The sequence below is a fragment of the Pocillopora damicornis genome, chromosome 12, assembly GCF_964200805.1.
Source record: "Pocillopora damicornis chromosome 12, jaPocDami1.2, whole genome shotgun sequence".
Taxonomy (NCBI): domain Eukaryota; kingdom Metazoa; phylum Cnidaria; class Anthozoa; order Scleractinia; family Pocilloporidae; genus Pocillopora; species Pocillopora damicornis.
Genome location: NC_142681.1, coordinates 5664425 through 5684799, shown reverse-complemented (window position 1 = coordinate 5684799; position 20375 = coordinate 5664425). Strand labels below are relative to the sequence as shown.

Below are 20375 nucleotides of genomic sequence, written 5' to 3'. Positions count from 1 at the left end.
TACAGTGCATCTGAGTTTTTTTTACCATGATTCTGACAAACAGAGTTGGGTTTTGGAAGATCAGAAGAAACTGGTTTGATCAGGAAAAACTTAAGCCACCTAAGTAATCTTTTGATTAATATTTTGACAAAAATCATGAATAAAAGGAACATATTCATTGTACTATACATTTAGTCCCAAACCACCTTCAGCTCTAGTTCAGTTTGGTTGAAAGCTTGATTGTTTCATCCTGAGCTAAATAGCCATCCTCTGGGTATTGATTTCTCTGATGGAGAGCCTTTTCCTCTCTTTACACTACCAGTGCAAGAGTGTGAAGTGAAAGATGGTCTAACTTTACAAGTGATTTAGTGATGATATTATAAAGTTTAATATTCCATACATGTTATCTTAACAACAGGATCAATTGCTGAAGGTTTGTCTGAGTTACCTCAGACTCCTGGTGAATTCTAGAGATGAACTAGCTCTTTCTCAGGCTATCAATATACCTCACAGGGACTTGGCTCATAAACAGTTTACAGTATTGAGGAAGGTTGCTAGGGAAAAAAACATGCCCATGTTTCAGGTACCACTCAATTTGTTTATTACAATGAATATTACTATGAAAATTATACAATTATGTTACTATCAGTAAGTGAAAGTTATCTTTGAAAAATATTGATATTAAGACCACACATGCATGAAAATATTATTAATATCTTGCTATGCCACTTTTAAACAGAAATATATTAAGTAATTAGGGTGTTGTGCATAGAGTACTGTAGCAAAAAGTTGTCAATGAGTGGAATCAAATATCATTGGACTAAGAGTGTTAAAATTGTAAGATTCAAAACTCTCAACCTAGTTTAGAAAATTCTTCCTTGATGTTAGAGACAAAATCAGGCATGTTGAAATAGTCTGGGAATCAAAGCATGGGAGGTGGCATTTCAGTTCTTTTAGTATTTAAATCATGATGTTGACATTCTTGCCTGTATATCATTGTAATCAGCATCAGCTTATGTCATGGTTGAGGACAGGTTACAGATGAACCAAAGCTGTAATCTTTCAATCCATTTACTGCGGGAGTTCTTGGATATTGCCTTGCTTTTCATTGGACTGGCTGGCTGTGGGATGGATTGAGTTGTAGTCTAAAATGATATAGACTTACCCAGTAATAATAATTTTAAAAAAGTCTTCCACATCGTTATCCCCAGCAGTCAAAGGCTAACATCATTCAGTTTTGAACACTGTTTTTCTTTCCTTCCCTTCCCAACAGACGGCTGTCTCCTTTATTCTGAGGATACGATTAGGTGGGAAGAGTTATGCACCAAGCAATGACAACCCACTTCTTCCATTAACTAAGGTGTATATCAAATATTACCTTTAATAGAATTATACCAAATAGATATTTCTGATATATTTTAACTGTTAGAAGGCTTCAGGATATTTTACCACAAGAGGGAATCTTTACCCATTCAGCTGGAGCTTATCCCAGTTTCTATGTAGCATGAAGCAACTAGGAGTATTACTACTCCCTCCCTCCCTCCCTCTTCCCCCCTCCCTCTTCCCCCCCTCCCTCTTCCCCCTCCCTCTTCCCCCCTCCCTCTTCCCCCCCTCCCTCTTCCCCCCTATTCCCCCCCCCCTCCCCTCTGGATGGGATGCTAGTTCCATTGCAAGGTTACCACCCCGCATTTCATCAGGCTTCTCTGACAATTTACCAGTACCCATTTTATACTTCTGGGTAGAGAGAATCATTAAAGGCACGGCGAGTGTAATTAAAAGTGCCTTGCCCAAGAACACAACACATTGACTAGGCAAAGTCTCAAACCCAGACCTCTCCACCAGGGGTTGGTGAAGGCACTGATCACAATATCTGTAGGGAGTGGTGTCCTATCCCCATGTGGGACTCAGATTTTTCTGTCCCATACTCATGCCTTATGTTTCAAAAAAATTTTTTTACAGGGTCTTGGAGAGTTTGTCACCTTTTTCCAAAAGCTACAAAATGTCTGTGAAGAAATAGCTGATGCAAAGTATGAAAGCTTTATGATGGGTATTACTTTTTGAACACTGCTTAGTAATTTAACATCCTTTCTGCAAAAGGAAGGTTTTGAAACAAGTTCACCTTTTCTTTTTCCACCAAGCAACTAATGGTAAAATAACAAAACTATTTCATGTAGATTAAGTTTGTTTAACAAGTTAATCATGGCTAAAACTATCTTATTTTGTTGAACACTCTTCAATGAGTGGGTTGGTGAGATCGTCTGAAGTGATTGTTGTCACAAACCACGCATCAAAATCAAAACCAAAATCATTTTTGGGGCCAATTGTGTTGAATTGTGTGCTTACCTTTCAGAAATGCTGTCTTAAGAATTATCAACATGCTCAAAGTAAGCATTATGAAATCCAAAGAAAAGGTTTTTACAAATGAATGCATTGCCAAAACTGTGGAATCTCTGAAAGAAAAGGTGGAACAACTAAGCTGCAAAACAGGTGACGGTGATGAAACAAAGTCATCCATGGCAGGAATGAATGTGTATTTCCTGATTCAGGCTGTTTTAGATGAGCATGTCAAGCAAAGTTGTCTCCAGGAATATGAAACAATGGACTTGAGATGTGCCCTTATGACACCAGAATTACCTCATGGAAAATCTAAAATACGATCTACACTGAGTCAGTTCAGGTAAGGCGGAATAGTTTTGAAGAACTCTTTGACCTTTAAGACTTGTGGCATGGGATTCTCTGGGCAAGCTTATAGATTAGCTGGGGCTGGCATAGTCACTCTCTTGTTTCCTTGAATAAATATTTCTAGCACTGACAAATTCACCCTCCACTTAAGAGTATAAATCAGTAAGTAGAAAATTTGTGAGTCAAGATAACCCTGGGAAACTTGTATGTAGCTCTAGCATTGCCTGTGAAATAAAGTTCTAGGTAACTTGTTATCATCTTAGGAGAAAATTCAAGACATATTTTAAATTTTTTTTTCTGGCTAGAACACCTGATTCTGAGTCTTCAGAAGCAGCTGTTACACCACCAAAGGACCAGCCGCCAAAACACAAACCTGAAAAGGTAAGATCCTGGTAAAACAGCAACTTTATTCATCTGAAGATGAAATCTAAGACATGGCAACCTCTCTCTTTTTTTGTCTTTTGTCCATTTTTATTTTCATTTGTTCAAAGAAGCTTAGTATCTTAATGCAATGGCAAATCATATATTGGGTTTCCTTGAGGACCATCTTAGAATAGCTGATTAATTTTTTAATTGTTTTTCACAGAAACCATTTGAAAGTTATAGGAAAGTGTGTGGTGATATGAGCTGGGCCAAACCTGCTTACAGCATTCAGATAGGACCAAGTCTTGCCAACAAAAGAGACCAAATGATGACTGCTGCCATAAACACTGATATTTTAAAATCTCATCAGGAAAGTGGCAATGAATCTTACATTAAGGATACACCAAAATGTCACACCAAGAAAAGAACTCTAACAGAATCTATGTGCGACAAGGAGAACATTCCAACTAGTAACAAAACCATAAATGATGTTAAAAAACCACCAGCCAAACGTATGCTCCTTGAGACAGACATTACTGCAAAAAAGAGCTCAAAGGGCAAAACTAAAACAAAAACATTGTCCAAAAGAAAAAAGATCCCATTACTTCAAGGACAAAAACAGCTCACCAATTTTTTTAGGTGATATGTTGTATCAAAACAAACATCACAAAATTTTATTCATTTTCATCCATTATTTTATTTTAGAGACCCAAGATAAGATTACTATGCCATGAGTACCATTATTAAATGTTATAATTTGTTCTACACAAAGTAAACACATACAAGATATAATTGCTTGGACTATGTCACTAAGGAACCATCATCATCCCAAACAAATTATTAGCAACTTTGCAAAATTTCATTTACTGGTAAGTGTAGGTTACTTTAACAACCAGTCAGAGTAAGACATCATCACAAAAATTACTTCGTACACTATTACTTATACAAGTCTGGCCAAAGCCTTGCAGAACAAAACTGTTCTCTATAGCAACAAAATTATGTTGAAGTACAAAATTAAAAAGTAATGTCAACTTGTTATTTTAAGGATTAATGACAGTTATTGGGTTTTTAAGGAAATAGGTAGCCTTCAGTATTAATTTTACTTCTTGAAAAAAGATTCCTTGCAGGTGCAAACTTTTTTGAGTACAATATTAAATTATTACTTCTTATTGCAGACCATAAAATGTAACCATTCACTGTGACTAGCACATGGCTTTATATAACGATATGACTTTGGCACATAAAAAAAGGTACAAGATGCGAAGTTTAAAACACAAGTGCACTCTTTCTAAAAGGCATCTTCATGAAAGCCATCTCTTTCATTACTTTAAGAATCTCATGACCAAAATTTATCATCTATGCTGACCCATACGATTGTCCTCTCTGTCCTATATACTCATGTTACTCCTTGATTCCCTATATTGAGAACTTCTTAGCATTCAGACATGATCAAATAAACACACATCTCCATCTTATGTAAAAATTTCAGTAGCAGAGTTCAATACATAGGATCCTCTACATCTGAGGATGCTTTTCCTAGTCTTGAGAATGTCCTTTGCAAGAACATTCCACAGCATCCATAACAGTGAGGGTTCAAAAAGTCATGTCTGGTTGGGTTTTTAGACTGAGGTTCTTTATTAGAGCTCCCATACCAAAACCTGTGATTGGTTGTTCAGCCTGTCTCATCTGGTGCTCAATTCCCAATGTGAACAGGTTTCTTCATTTTCTCTTTCCTCTTCCTACATGTATCAGTGCCTTGAGTTTTAAAAGATTGCAAGGTATGAATAATAAGGCTATGTCAGGAGCCTCTCTTACATCCATCAGAGCTGCCATCATACAAGCTCCAAAACTCTTCCACAAAATCAAATCATTGATTGTTTTCTTAGATCTTGCTACATTTCTGAGCTCCTTGAATTTGGTAAACAATGGTTCACATCAATGGTTCATCTCTTTCTTCGTTTTGACGCTGAGTTCTTTGTCCCTGATGATGTTGCAACTTCCTCTGAAGTTTCCTTCTTTCTCTTACTTTGTCCACTAGAGCTGCTTGTATCTTGTGATGTATCCAGAATTTCATCTGCAAATAATTTATACCTGGGGCAAAAGTTAAGGATGCAATAATATTGATAAATTTATTGATAGAATAGTAAAAAGCAAGCTTCTAATAGAATTGAAGCCTTGTACCTTCTCCATATCATTCCATCATTGTGAAAAATGAGAAATAAATTAAAGAATCTATCAAACTTAAGAAAGGCACAATGTTACTGCTATTCAGCAAAGCTGAGCAAGAGTTCCTAGGAGAAAAATTAACCTACATTTTAACCCTCAATGACTGAGAGTTTCCTTGAAACCTCCATCTCCCTCACTAAAAACCATTTTATCCAATAAGTACCCCCTCCTCCCCTGTCTTAATTGGGAAGCTAGGGAAATTAAGTCTTGCTGAGGTTTGATAAAGAAACTAATTAAAAGTAACTGACTTTTCTGGACCAATCACTAAGACTAGCAAGGCAAATTCAAACCAATCCTAAACCACTTTTGACACTCACTTTACAAAGAAAAGGATACTCTTCAAGACTGAGCTCTTGCCTCAACACTCCTGTGAGAAGAACTTCAGCACTCACCACAGGAATACCAGCTTCCATTGGCTTTCTACAGACACTTCTGTCATCTTCACAAGAGATTACAAAAACTCTGTTCTCTTTACTTCTTGGCATACTGGTCAAGAACTTAACCAAAACAAAAACTATCACCAAACTGAAATGGTACATCTTTGCAACATATTTCAAACAAACATCACCTCTCCAACTTGACCACTCAAAGAAGAATATTGAGAGATATTACCATTAAGAACACAATGATATTTAAGTGTGATACATACCTCTCCTTTGGCACTTTTAATTATGTCTGAAAAATAAAAATTCATTCCTTACTGTACATTTTCATGCACTAACTTTTACCCAACAAAACTTTCTGATGAGTGAAAAATGGCCAAGGAATTCATATTTTTTATGCATTGGCCATTTAAAGTAAAGCTTATAGACCCCGCTATTATTTAATATAAATCTAGGGTGATCCAATCCCTGAGAGTGACTATCATCTAATTTCTCCTTGCAATATCACATTTATCACACATAAAGGTTATGAGAATAAAAGAAATGATCACCAACTAAAGATGCTCTTGACAGTTAGACAAATTATCCTTGTTAGTAACTTAAAAATGCAGTGAGATTGGTTTAGAGAATATGCATATGGACCCTAGGGTGTGAAGGGTTAAAGTGATGCAATGATTAAGAGAAAAACAAATTGACAAGAATCTGCAGGCAGATTACTAAATGGATATCCCTGTCAATTGCTCATTAACCTCACTGAAAATGAAATTATTTCAGAGTTATAACTGCCATCAGAAACAAAATCAGTTCACCCACAGTGTTCTCCCTTATTTTAAGCACAATGGGTAAAAGAAATTTTCAAACTGTTAGAGCAATCCTTTTACCTGTTGAAATTTCAAGAATTCCAAACCATTTTAGGCAGTAATAAGGGATACTACATGCAGTGAATTTTACTAGTAACTGCCTGAAAAGGAGAAGACTGACCCATACAACTTTGATAGCCACTTAAAAACACTTAAAGTATTCAATAACTCCTTAAAATTGTGATTACAGTTTGTACCTTTCATCTGAGATGGTTCTGGTTTGACTTTCTTTGTTACATGGACCTTGCAACCCTCTAAGAGACCCTTAGTGAGTGCAACTTCATGAGATCTGAAAGAAAACATTTTTTAAAGTTACCATCATCAAATCATTTTCCTCATAAATAAACACTTCTCAAATTAAGACGCTCACCTTTGAAGATCAAAATTGTATTGCTTCTCTGCATCTTCATCTTTGACTAAGAATGGGGATGTGTCTATAACATAGAACAAAAAAAACAACTTATAGAAATAAGCTCAGTCTGCATCTGTCAGTTCTTTAGTGTAATAAAAAAGTCAAGCAAGTGCTATAAAGTCTTTATAATAGGGTAACATAGTATTGTCAGCTGAGTTGATAATGTAAATTGGCCATTGCAAAGAATTTCAAAGCTGACCTTTCAAGCATTAGCCCTTCATCATGCAGAGTGAAAGGCTTACAGTGAAGGGCTAACACTCAAAATGTCAGCTTTGAAACTCTTTGCGGTGGCCAATTTACATTATCACCTCAGCTGAACTTGATAATTCCAAAGTACCCTGTTATACTCTCCCATCAATGCAGCACCACAGTTTCTTTAGAAACTTACCCCCTCTTTACTTGTATTTAATTTACTTTCTATGACTGTATTCTTACCTACAAAACCCTTAGCCTTTTTACAAGCTTCTAGCCATGAAGGAAGAACAATGACTTGCCCACCAGCAAGACCACATAAGAACTTGACTGTACGCCGTACCTATAGGTAACAGTAATACGGATGATGACACAAGAATTGATGCCAAAAATTAACACTAGTCTACTATAAACCTTTTTAACAAAGAGGCTGATCACTTCAAAATAACTCCAAGAACTTTAAAATAAATTGACCCCTTTTAAGTCTTAAAGTTTTGAAAGCTCATTATTTCAATTACGATTCCATCAACCTTGCTCAAGCAAATATCTACTATCAATTAAAATGATTTTAGGTCCTTAAACATTGTCATCTGGATTCTGAGTCAAGCATGGATTTTTTTTCCATTTATCTTTTTTAAGCACTTTTAGCAATATTTGCCACAATCAAGTGGAAATAAAAATTAAATTGCCTTCAAAAGTGCTCTCTGAAACTTGAAAAAAGCAAAAAATATGATGAAGTAGATATGCATGACAGTAAGCAGCTACTAATCATGGTAAATTGTTTAGATTCTGTAGCAATCTCAACTTCTAAAGCACTTGCTTTTTAAGAGAAACCAAAGCCTGCTGGCAATCTACACATCCAGTGATTCCACTTTAATTTGTGCTCATCAAAGTACAAATAGCACAAACCTTATCAGTGACCAGATGAGTACAGTTGTGAATATTATCCACCAGCTGACCTCCTAAGCTTGTCACAACCTATAGAAGAGTTTATCTTTCATAAGTTGGACAATTTTTTGAAGTTACAATTGACATTCATAATCTGGAAGGTATTCAAGTTTACTGTGATCTACAAATTGTACATTTCCTTGATCAAGAAAAAAAACAAAAGGTACCCAAGAATCCATAGTGTCTCTTCAAAAGCATCAAGAATGAACTTACCTTTTCACCCTGTTTATCATAAAGCCCGGTGAACATTATCCTTGGGCTATTTTCTGTAGATGACTTCCCCCTCTGCAAGGATGGGCTTTGGTTCACAGAGGGCTCCTTTCCACGCCTCCCTCTCTTTGCTGGCGTTTCCTCCGCCTCCTGAAGAGTGCAGCATTGAAAACACAAAAACATGGTGATCAGCAATAGCTATTTCCTTCAGTACATGTACATTGTACTAACCAATGATTCAGAGTTCTCTTGTGGATGTTTCCTCTGCCTCCCTTTGCGACTTTGCTTACTGCTTCCAGCTGTTGGGCTTTCCTCTAAGTCTGCAATGGTCTCAGAATACTCTGTACCATCTGATGATGCCAAAGCCTACACAACAAAAAATCACAAACATAACAACTACATCCTGTTTAGAGAAAAATGTTTTTTTGTCCTGTCATGAGTGTGGGACAAAGAAAAATTCTGAGCCCCCATGAGGAATCAAACCTCAGACCTTCGGATTCTGCACTCTGATACTCTACCACTGAGCCACAGAGACTCCATGGTGAGTGAGGTCTATTACAAAGTTCATATGACACGTGTCCTGCATACTGCTAGGATCAGCAATGTTGATAGCATAATGTTTGTAGATAGAAATAAGAGAGATGGTAGGTTTTTTGGTACATCTTGTTTGCAAGCATTGCTTGCAAACATTGCTTGCAATATAGCACTAAAATTATGAAATCAGTTGGTGACTTGGTTGAATGCCAGTTGATGTATTAGTTGACAGCCAGCCAACAGTCGCAGGATAGTAGGTCAACTACTTGAGTTACAGTCCACTTTTAGCATGCTTCTAGCTGACTATACACCTATACATCGATCAGGATTTGAATGACTAAATTAGCAAGGCTGTCCATAGGGCACATGATCCAAGGTAACTTACAGCAAGAATAACAAAGGCACATGGGTCGTGCATTTTTTTGACCTGCCCACAAAAAAACCGTTTATACACGTCTGACTACCCTGTGTGGTTAACATATACACAAGCAGTATTGTATGTTTTTTTTTTTCAGGTCCTATTTACTGCTACTCGTTTCAGTAGTGTTCTTAGCTGCGAGGATCTCTTAATTTCATCTCTCCACCGCAGTGCAAATATATGAATTTTCATATATCTAAAATCTTCATTCACTTGGATGTTTATTTGGACCCAATTCATTGACCAGCTCCCAATTGGCTTGTTAGCTCAATTGGTAGAGCGCTGCACCGGTATCGCAGAGGTCATGGGTTCAAATCCCGTACGGGCCTGAATTTTTTTCAGGTCCTACTTACTGCTACTGGTTTCAGTAGTGTTCTTAGCTGCGAGGATCTCTTAATTTCATCAGTATTGTATGTCTTAGTCAAAGTGTTTTAAAAAGCATTTTCATCACATGCCTCTAATTCAGCAGCTGAAGGTTGTATTCTTTTCCTGCCTCTTCCCTTTCCTTTTGAAGCAGAGACACTGGCAGGCGATTCTGATGGCTGCAGCTCATTGACATTAACAATAGGGGTCTCCTGAACCTTAAATTTAAAAGATATGCAGTCATGTAAACAAGCCAAATTAGAGGTCATGAATTGTGAGTGTACTTAAAAATTTAGTTGAAATAACCAGGTTGGGTAAAATGTCAAGATATTTGCACAGATCTTCTTTCAAATTAGATAAAATTAGTTCTTCCATAAATATGTATTATTTTGCAAATTGAGAGAAGAGGCTGTACCAAATAACATGAAGACATTACCCACAAACAGCATTTTTAGCTAAGATCTCTTAAATCAAAGTTTAAAGTTAACATGGATTCCCTTAAAGCTTAATAATAAATATATTCTATAGATCACAGAGAACTTACTATTTGGGGAGAAGTACTTGCAAATGCTTCTGATTCACAATCCATGGCTCTTTTTGGCTGTGCTATCTTTCCTCTGCCTTTGCCTTTTCCTCTGCCCCTCCCTCTGGTAGGCGTACTCACAGCTTCTCCAGGAACTGGTTCATTGGAGATGATAGATACCTCTGAACCAATGGATTCTCTTTTCTAACATTCAGTGAATTCAGAGTGCAATACAGAATCAGCAGTTTTTAACTACTTTTTAAATGGAATATAAGTTTAATTATATTTATCATTAGTTTACCATAAAAAGGAAAAGAACCAAATTGTAAAATTTCAGAATTTGCAATAAAGTTGGTTACAAAATATCTGTATGAAGCCTTCAACATTCACTTTGTGGAAAACAAGTTCCACAAAATTTCAGCACCTTCAAGCTTTTCATAAACAAACATATTACCTAGACTTTTGAGCAACACAATTATTTATGCAAGAAGCCAGCTGTTGTGTTTCACATCACAGTGCCTATGAGAAATCTTTAAACACTTTTGTATGGCTACCTAGATTTCCTTTTCCAACTACTTTAATTAAATTCTGTAGTAAACAGGAATAAGCATTGAAAAGAGCATGTTAATGAAATGAATTCATACCAATGATTCCTCCACTGATGCTTCATTTTTCCTTCCTTTTCCCTTTCCTCTTCCCTTCCCTTTTCCTTTTCCCCTTGTAGGAACAGCTTCAGCTGATGAACCTGGCTGACTCTCAACAGCATCACCAGAAACCTCTCCCAACTCTTTAGCAGTAGTGTCTATGGACTTCAAATTTTGTACTGTTTGTTTAGGGTGAGATGGTCTTACCAATATAAAACAATAAACTTTTTCTTTAATTATAAGAAAGAAAATTATTCACGTACAGTCAAGTAAGATTGCCATTCAAACTGGCATAACTAACTGCCAAACAAATAAAATAGAAGGTGCCCATAATAGAGAATGTGGACAGCATCTTTCAAGTGATCTAAAGAAGCAAAGCAAAGCTTACTGGCTCAAGAGGCGTTTCGGACAGAAATGTTGCATCCATTTGTGCTGCCTTTCCTTTCTGCCCCCTTCTTGATTTTCTTACAGGTGTTTCTTCCACCTCTTCATCAAGTTTTCCTTTCCCAGCCTGTTTTCCTCTTTTTCTCCCTGATGTTGAGGCTGGCACCTTGGAAGTCTCTTTGTCTTGATTATCAGATCCATTTGTCTCCTTTACTCCCTTCTGTCCTGAGCTTGCTGACAAAGTTTCTTTACCTTCATCCCCATCTGGTGTTCCAAAGTCAATCGTGACCCTCATAGCCCCTCTTCTTCCCTTTCTACTAGACACTGTTGCTCGAGGATTTTTACAATTTCTATTGAAAATACTACCTGGTGTACTATCCACATTATTTTCTGCTCTTTTATCAATATTGGTTATTTCTACCTCAGACTCTGTAGGATTTTCAGCTGATCCAGCCTAATCAGATAGAATATTGAAAAATATTTCACACTTTTCAAGAGGTAAATTAAACCCATAAAGCTTTTTAGTATATATTCTCGCATGACAAAAGTACAGAGCCCAGTTGTATAGAGGATTGATAACACTATCCACCAGATAAATCCCTATCCAGTGGAGAAGTGATAACAAAATGTATCACATTATCTACTGGATAGATATTTATCCAGTGGATGGAGTTATCTGACAAACCAATTATCTGGAATTATCTTCAAACAACCAGGGCCTATACAGAAACAGATTATGATAAGCATGAATTTTTACCAGGTGAAGTCTTGCTACTCTTACTAATGGTGCAAATTAATAGGATTTCTAAGCACTATGCATCCTTGGAGTAGTCCATTATAATTAGTGCCTGTCACTAGAATTTTCTCTTGTTTCCTTATAGTTTTTTTTGGTACCAATCACGGCCAGGCACCTTGAGTTATATGCTGCAGAATACTTTGAGTGACCTCAACTGTAGCACTGCCACCATTGTTTAGTATACTTAGGTAATAACATGACTTCAAGGGTAATTTGGGGTAAAAAAAAGCACAAGTAAATTTTTTGAAGACAACAAGATTGCACAAGCCCATAGGGTAAGTGTAATAATTACACTTCTTATAATCTGAACACTTTAAAAAATGGCCGAAAAATCAAGGGGTCGTTCTTGCTCTGAGCCTTTCAATTAGTAGTCTTTGAAAAATTTACAAGTGCTTATTATACCAAATTGCTAGAAAAATATTGCCACAACTTCTTAAAATAATGTACATGAAAAAACATCATAGAAAGTCAAGACAGACAAAACTTTGCAAGCATGCATGTGCTATTTATAATTTGTGCTCATGTTACAACTTTGCACTCATGAGAATGCAATCATTTTTTTAGCCAGTCAGAAGCTCATAATTTTTTTCATGTACATTATTACCAGTCACACCATTATTTATTCATGAGTGATCAATAACTGATCATGCAATCTTACTGCTTACAGCATCAAGCACTTAACTACTATTAAGTAAAAAGCAACTTATAATAGGTATCAGCCACTCATACAAAGTAATTTCATTCTGCCTGAGTCAGTCACCTGTTCACGTGCTTCTCCTTGAGAATCTTCAATAACTGGCTTTTTCCTTCCCCTCCTGGAACATGATCGCCGTGGCGTTACATCTTCACTGTCCTGAGAGTCATCCACAACATCAACAGCAGGGCTTGCGGAAGGTTTGTTTTTATCCCCTAGAGCAACAAAAATATGTCTTGGGCCTCTCTCTTCACAGGCTGAATGAGTACATTGCAAGTGCATAGTGGAATACTAATGATGGAATGATGGAGGTGATTAAGTAGGAATATGGGAAAATGCCAAAGTGAATAGATGAGGATAAGTAAAATATCAGTAACTGGGTAAGTCAACTGGTGGATGGAAAAATGAGATGAATAGGAAAGATGGGGTAACAAGTGCAGGAGGGGGAGGGGGGGGGGGGCAAGTAGGTGAGAGGGAGGTGCAGATAAAAAAAATGACAAATGAATATAAGGACCCCTTACTACTTATTGCAGGCCACATCACCTTACAAACAATTGCTAAGTACTTGAACAAACCTCCACTAACAGCTGATACAGCATTCTCAGTTTCATCTTTGTCTGTCACCTGAAAACGAAAAAATAAAAATATGTTTAACTCCTACAAGCATGTGAAGACTAACAGTTCACAAAACAATAAACTGATCTAAAGATCAAATATTTATTAACCAACCCACAAATTTTCAAGGTACCCACCCCACCCTAAACAGTAGATATTTGATGTACCTGTGCTGGTGGTTCTGTCTCCTCTGCAGAAGGATCATCAATACCATAAGCTTGGGTAGCTTCAATCATGTCATTGTGAGATGAGGCTGGTATAAAACATACAAAGAAAAAAGTGAGAAATGGAACTTGATCATGATAACTTTGTCAGAAAACAAACCAACTGGCGAAATATACACAAAAACAAGTATACTGAGCTCAAAGTACCCGAATCATTGCTATCACAAGCATAAGCTTGAGTTCCCTCCAGCCCATAGGCTATAGTGGCAAGGTTTGCCTGTTTCGTAACATGCTCTCCAACACCACTGTCTCCCTTGTCATCCTCATCATTATTCCCACTACAAGGCTGAGTTGAACCAAAATCAGACACAAGTGTCCCTGCATTTGCATCATGACCTCTACCCTGATATTCACCTGAGCAACTTCTGCCCTTAATAGCTGTCTCCTCATCATCAATTTCTTCAGCTCCATATGCTTGAGTTGCTTCCAGCCCATATGCAATGGTAGCTTGGACATCATCACCTCTGCTGATCCCAGCATCAAGGTCAGAAGGCTGCTCTCCTTCTGTCTTTGTAGAGCCTTTTTGTAGATCCTCTTCTTCATCATCACCACCGCCAATCCCATATGCTTGGGTGGCTTGCAAGTCATAGGCAAGTGTTTGTACCTGACCTCTCTTGCTGTCATCATCATTATTACATGTATTATCCCTCTCTGAATCACTCACACTTTCTGGTTCTCCTATGCCATAAGCTAATGTTGCTTGAATCTCATCAGTAGCTGCTGTTATAGCAGTGCCAATTGGAAGTGGCTGTGAATCTAAACTGTCAGAATCCTCTTCTTCTTCTATGCAATAAGCTTGTGTTGCCTCCAGGTCACAAGGATCAACTGTCTTATGCAGATCTCTTGCTACTGCTTTATCCCCATTTGCTACAGATTCTATTTCAAATTCAGAGTCACTTTGAACAGTATAGGCTTGAGTGGCAACATCTGCTCCATAATCATCAACAGCTTCATTGTTTTGTTCATCATCTGTTGAATCGTCTTTTTGTATTTCTTTTGTGTTATAAGCCACAGTTTGTTGTCTAGGAGCAGGTGTTTCATCAACACTAGTCTTATTATCAGGTCCATCACCTTCTGAAAATAGATCAATCACATCCAACTGATAATTTCAACCTAATTATTTCAATTCCAAACTCAGTATATTTGAGACTGGACAAAAATTTAAATTAAGATTTTAAAAAATAAGTGGCTTCATGCTCAAGCTAAAACAACGGACAAAGACCCAAAATTGATGTTCTCCATTTGGCAGTACCACACATAATCTTTTTTCACCCATCACATAGCTGTTGATGATTATGGAGCAGATGTTGCCACTCAAGCCTATGCTGTTTTTCACCCATCACATAATGGTCATAAAAGTTGGTAAATTTTTTTCCATTCAAGAATTTTGCCCCTCCCCATCCTTGTGAAAATTGTTTTTGAAATCCTGCTGAAGAAAGGCAACTGGAGGGCATATAACAAAACACTAATTTAAGATCAATCCTGTAGATCTCATAGAATCAACAGATGCCTGAAAGCTTTTGTTTCAGAAATATAGGGTGCCCCGCTTTCCTGAAATGAAAGTTATACAAGTTGCTTGATGACAAAAATTAGGCTTCTCTATGGCATCTGGGCTTTACTAGATCACATCCCTATCAAATTCACTCCACTAATCAACAAGTACTTAAACATTCACATTATTCTACAGAGGATGTACTCACATACCTGAATCACCCTCATCATCAGTAGAACTCATTTCAGCTCTATAGTATGGAAGTGTCGCATCAGTATCCTTAACTGCCACCATTTCTTCCTCTGTGTTTGGCCTTTCCTCCAACAAACTGTCAGCCTTGTCTTTTTCCACTACATCTGCTGGACTTTCTTTCAATCTTTTGGCTGCCTTATCGTTGTCTTCATCAGAATTACACTCATACAACAAAGTTGGTTCATTCAGAACCATTGGTGGTCCAGGTTTCTTTTTAGGAGATTCATCTGATTCTGAACCATACAGAAGTGTTGGCTCACAAGAAGGACCCTTGTCTGAAACCCTTGCTGCTGGGTGCCTTTGTCTTTTAATTGGGCTCCCATCATCAGATTCAGAGCCATATATCAGTGTAGGCTGGCATGAAGGTTGGGTGACAGAACCCCTAGCTCCAGGGTGCCTGAATGGGCTTGCATCTGAGAATGAATCAGATTCAGAGCTAACCTTCAAAGTTTGTGGAATGCTTCTTGTTTGAGCTGAGTGAGATCCAGAAGACCCTGTTGAATCTCTATGAAATGAAAAATAATTATAGCTACTCATAAAACTTCAGTTCCTCTCACAAGGTTAGCAGAAGAGCCATTAACCCTTTTACTCCAAAGATTTCATCAGTAATTCTCCTTACTGTCTGCCATACAATTCTTATGATGTTTGTTCTGAGAATTCAGTACTGGATCAACTTATGATCCCCTAAAAGATATTTTTCTTTATTCTCATCACTTGTCTGTTTGATATTGTAATGATGTTGTAAGGGGAAATTCTGTCTTGGTCACTCATGGGAATTTAAGATTTGGGCATAAAAAACCTCATAAAGAAGTAAACAGTATAATATTTTTTATTATTAGATCAGAGTAATCCTTCTCTCGAGGAATGAGCAGTTTCAGTTTAATGAAACAATGAAAGTAAGAGATGAATAATAAAAGTCTCAGATGAGATTTTATAGTGCACAAACTGTGAACCTCTGTTCTTGCATGTTTAGTCATAAAACATTTCAGAAAGGGAAAGAAGAGAGCATTTCACTAAAAATCATATAGCTCAGAGTTAGTCAACTTCAAATCTTCCTTAAAAAACTGAGCAACTCACCTACACTGAAACACATGGCTTGGGCTCCCAAGTCCAAATGCAAGAGTCTGTCCCTCCAAGCAAGCATCTTGTTTTATTGGAACACCTATTAATAAACACAAGAGCAGAACTGCAAATAGCTTTTCTTTCTTAAAAGGAAGCAGCTCCGACCACATCCTCCAGTTAGTCCTGGGTATTTGACTACACAATTTGCTTGGGGTTTGAAATTTTAAATTTGGGGGAAAAAACCTTTGGAAATTTATATATGTAACAACCTACTCATTCAAATTTTACACTTAAGACTTACTTGAGACCCTCTGCTCATTGGATATCTCCTTTTCATCCTCAGAGCTGTACAATATAGTTGGCACTGCTGTTTTTACAAGAGGTCGCTCTTCATCAGTGTCACTATCTGTGTCTGCAGCATATGCATCTTCATCATCCTTAACAACAAAAGAATGCTTGAAGATAATCTAATTTAATTAAAATAGCATCCCATGAAAAAAGTATAGAGATCTTCACTCATCGTCATACACATACCTTGGATGATTTTGTAGTTTCATGGTCTGGTTTTGCTTGCAGTAATGATTCCCTTGGGGCATCTCCTTTTACATGTACATCAATGGTACTTGACATACTAACATCCTCACTCTCTATTGACTGTCAACAAGAAAAACCAACAAGCAACTATCTATTTTACAGGGAACTTCAAACACGGTGTAACATTAAACACTTGGCAAGTGAGATCATTTCTAAATTTTCTAATTTTCCTCAGCTTCAAACTTTAAAAACCTGACCTTTCATGATGGGTTGGGAATCTATTTTCAAAGTTTACAAAACTCATGGTCAAAATTCTCCTGTCTAAATTGTTTTACATACATGAACACCTGATAGTAAACTTTTGTATGACTCAAAACCTGCATTCAATCTTAGAAGCTCTGCACCATTCTCTTAAGTGAAAGAATAACAAGGGAAGAACCTAGACCAAGGAAATGCACCATTTCAGTATTGATGTTGGCAATTGTTGCATCCCATCAGGGAGGGCATGACCATAACACTGATAAGATTTGGTCACTCCCTAAGGCAGCACAATTCAATTTGCTAGTCATGTGAAACACTTATTTGATGAGTTATAGTAAACCTGGAAAACAGAGAATATTTATGAGTTATAAGTGGAAGGGAAAAAGAAAGCTAGAGTGTGTTCTTGTTGTTCTAAACAACTGATACCCTGCTCAGCCTGATCATTACCTTATCAATCTTCTTTATTCCTTCCTCAGTGTTCAAATCTGTCAACATAGATTCAGAACCTGTCTCTGAAACTGTTTCATCACCATCATCCTGCAAATCAAAACAACAATTATAGTATTATCAATCACCAAACCACTACAGAAGACATAGTAACCTACACTGTAGCAATCAGCATCCTAGACTACAGCTGGACCCAGTTGTTTGAAGGCTGATTAGTGCAAACTTTTTCAGTCTATGTTTCTTTATTCCTTTGTTCAAAAGCCTTTTTGGGATAATTTTCTGCATTTGTTTCAGAGCATCCAATAATCATATTGCAGACAAAAAGAATTCAACTGAATTTTCCCTAAAAGCTTTCAGATCTGAAATCAGATTTTATAATAATCTTTAGTTATCTTGACCCAGCTTTTAACAACCTGGCTAAGATCAAAAGGTCTTGGTTTAACCTTGGCCAAGACATTGTGTTGTGTTCTTTGGCACAATAGTGTATTAACAAAACAGTGGATTACCACTCTGTCTGAAAGGAGTAGCTGCAATACTCCTACATTTAAGATGGGCTAAAGCTGACAAGGTCCTAGGATGAGCCTTGTCAATCCCCTTTAGTACCAGTGCTGCTGACATTGAACCACAATTCCTAACTCACTTACTGCCTCCAGGCTTCACTCACCTCCTCCTCCTCCATGACCATCAAGTATTGACAAGTCACATCACCAAACATCAACATATCACCATGTTTAAGCTCATACCGTACCTTGGGCTTTAGGACAGACTAAAATGTGAAATTCAGAGCAATTGTCATAAATATTTTAGCATGGACCTTTTGTAAGTTGAATGGAAATCCTCCAGTCTGGTGTGGGCAATGTATAATACAGCAAACAAAACAGATTATACCGAAGTAAAGAAATATTTTCAAAAAATTGGTTCTGGAAGATCTACTGTATTCTTATTTCTTTCATTCCTAAAAGACAGAACAAGAAGCTGAAAGGTTTTTAGAGTATTTATTACACAATGCAAGGGACTCTAACGTACCTTTCCTTTCCTTGTTCTGTTCTTGCTCTCACAATCATACAGAAGGTGAAGATCTCTTTGCACTTCAATGCAGGCATGTTTCTTTGACAAAGCCTTATGATTAAAATATGAAGTAGAAAGTAAGTAGAAGAGAACAGCATAACAATACAGCTCTAGAAACTGCCATGTTAAAGGGCAAGAGGGGAACAAAAGACTTCTAGTCTTGTCTTGACCTCTTGTGCTCAGTTATAGGATTACTTGCCTCACAGTCTGGGGCCAAAAATTTAATGAAGAGAACTACTCACCTTTATGGGGATAGTGATGTTACACTTGCCATCTCTCCCTATAAAATTATCACCTTTAGAGAAAAAAAGATGTACAAAGCAGTCATATTTTTATCTATCCTTAAGCCCTTAAGCAGACAATAGAATGAACAAGACAGAAAAGTGGTGAAAATGGGAACAAAACGAAGAAAAAGTTAAAAGATAATAAAGGAAATGAAAAACAAAAAAACATTGAATGGCCGCAGTACAAAAATATATGGAGGAAGCCTACTAGCTAAGTAATAAACAAATGATAAAATGCAGAAAAGAAGCACAAACCTTTGAATACTGGAAAAATTGATTCTTTAAAACCTTGTTGAGAGAAAACTTTAAGATGTGCAACCTAAAACAAAAGTAAAAAACATTCAACATCATTGAACCAGGATAATGATGAAAATGATTATAATGATGATAATTATGAAGTTACTGTAAATTATTTCTGTTCAGCTGCCCCTCTGTCAAAAACTCCATGTAAAGTATGCTCTAATTTGCAGGAGTAAACAAAGTCCCACCCCCATGCCCCACCCTTTATTGATGGTCCTCAAGGATAAGCACCATTAAGGAAAAAAAAAAACTTCCAAAGCAATCACACAAGTAATCTTTTTAAAACTATTTCATAATGATTTGTAGATTCTGAAACTTATATTTCAAACTCAAAGTTATCAGGATCAGATTTATTTTATGTAGAGATTTTTATTTGAATAGTGCCAGTTAAATTAAGTTTTATTTGTAGTATAAAGAGGGAATAACTTATTGATTAACGCTCATGTAAAAAAATAAGACGAATACACTACCATGAAAATCTTAAAGGTTATCAACGCTCTTAAGATACAGTCACAAGTAAAAAATCATTCCTTGCTCTCCAAAATGTCTCTTTTTACCCTTTCACCCACCCCTTCCCCTCCCAACTCACACACGCACAGTGGGGTAGTGATTGTTCCTTTCAAAACAAGAGAATAGCGAAATGTGCACGAGATTTCGTTCAATTTCAACCGTCGAAAGAGTTTGATTGGCCATGTTCTCCCAATCTCCTGGATGGCGATACGAAAGGAAACGAAAGGAAGAAACGAAAGGAAACCAACAAACCAGCAAAAACAAGGCACGCCAACACGAGTGCCTCTGAAACGTACGAAATGTAATTGTAGCGCTCAAGGAATGCATTGTAATTCTACGGAATTTTTTCAAACTTACCTCGATTTTCTTGGAGCGAGCCTTATTCTCTTCCTCACTTTCTGCCTCCTCCAATTCAAAATCATCTATTACTTGTGTCTGATCGAAATCCATTTCACAAAAAACCTGCTTATGTATCGCGTCACAACTTAAGGTCTTGCGAATCCCTCAGGCAATCCTGATCACACCTTTTTCCGAACTACCGTTACCATGGAGCTTCGATGTAATTTCAAGATTGAAATGGAACTTATCGAGTTAAAAAAAAAATACAAGATAAAAAACAGCAGTGTAATGTTTCAAGCTTTTACCCCAGTTAAGTTTTCATAGAAACCTGGTCCGCCATATTAAAAATTTCCCGCGAAAAGCCAGCGGTGTGCTT

At 37.0% G+C, this 20375-nt stretch overlaps 2 protein-coding genes across 5 annotated transcripts in view; one reads left to right on the top strand and one right to left on the bottom strand.

Annotated features, from left to right (window-relative positions):
* The window catches only part of LOC113670629 (uncharacterized), a 7223-nt gene extending 2716 nt beyond the window's left edge, over positions 1–4507 (top strand). For both annotated transcript variants that reach the window (XM_089189568.1, XM_027186799.2), the window contains exons 6-11: positions 398–562; positions 1253–1339; positions 1939–2006; positions 2330–2656; positions 2967–3042; positions 3248–4507. In XM_089189568.1, coding sequence (XP_089045694.1) covers positions 398–562; positions 1253–1339; positions 1939–2006; positions 2330–2656; positions 2967–3042; positions 3248–3667 — 1143 coding nt within the window. In that variant the 3' untranslated portion in view covers positions 3668–4507. The remainder of the gene's footprint in view (positions 1–397; positions 563–1252; positions 1340–1938; positions 2007–2329; positions 2657–2966; positions 3043–3247) is intronic.
* LOC113670628 (uncharacterized) lies at positions 3697–20375 on the bottom strand. Of its 3 annotated transcripts, none has more exons than XM_089189566.1 (27): positions 20018–20375; positions 19106–19169; positions 18809–18861; positions 18525–18617; positions 18163–18264; positions 17499–17588; positions 16791–16910; positions 16558–16693; positions 16272–16356; positions 15155–15699; positions 13598–14524; positions 13394–13479; positions 13187–13235; positions 12678–12826; positions 11126–11575; positions 10738–10902; positions 10115–10297; positions 9663–9788; positions 8487–8621; positions 8259–8405; positions 8007–8075; positions 7341–7440; positions 6864–6927; positions 6691–6782; positions 5900–5925; positions 5587–5747; positions 3697–5115 (listed from the first exon to the last, which is right to left on the bottom strand). In XM_089189566.1, exons 1-27 carry the CDS (start codon positions 20108–20110, stop codon positions 4968–4970), a joined length of 4458 nt encoding a protein of 1485 aa, XP_089045692.1. In that variant the 5' UTR covers positions 20111–20375; the 3' UTR covers positions 3697–4967. The 3 variants fall into 3 exon arrangements, with proteins under 3 accessions (XP_089045692.1, XP_027042597.2, XP_089045693.1); XM_027186796.2 differs by having other exon boundaries at positions 13805–14524; XM_089189567.1 differs by having other exon boundaries at positions 13598–14521.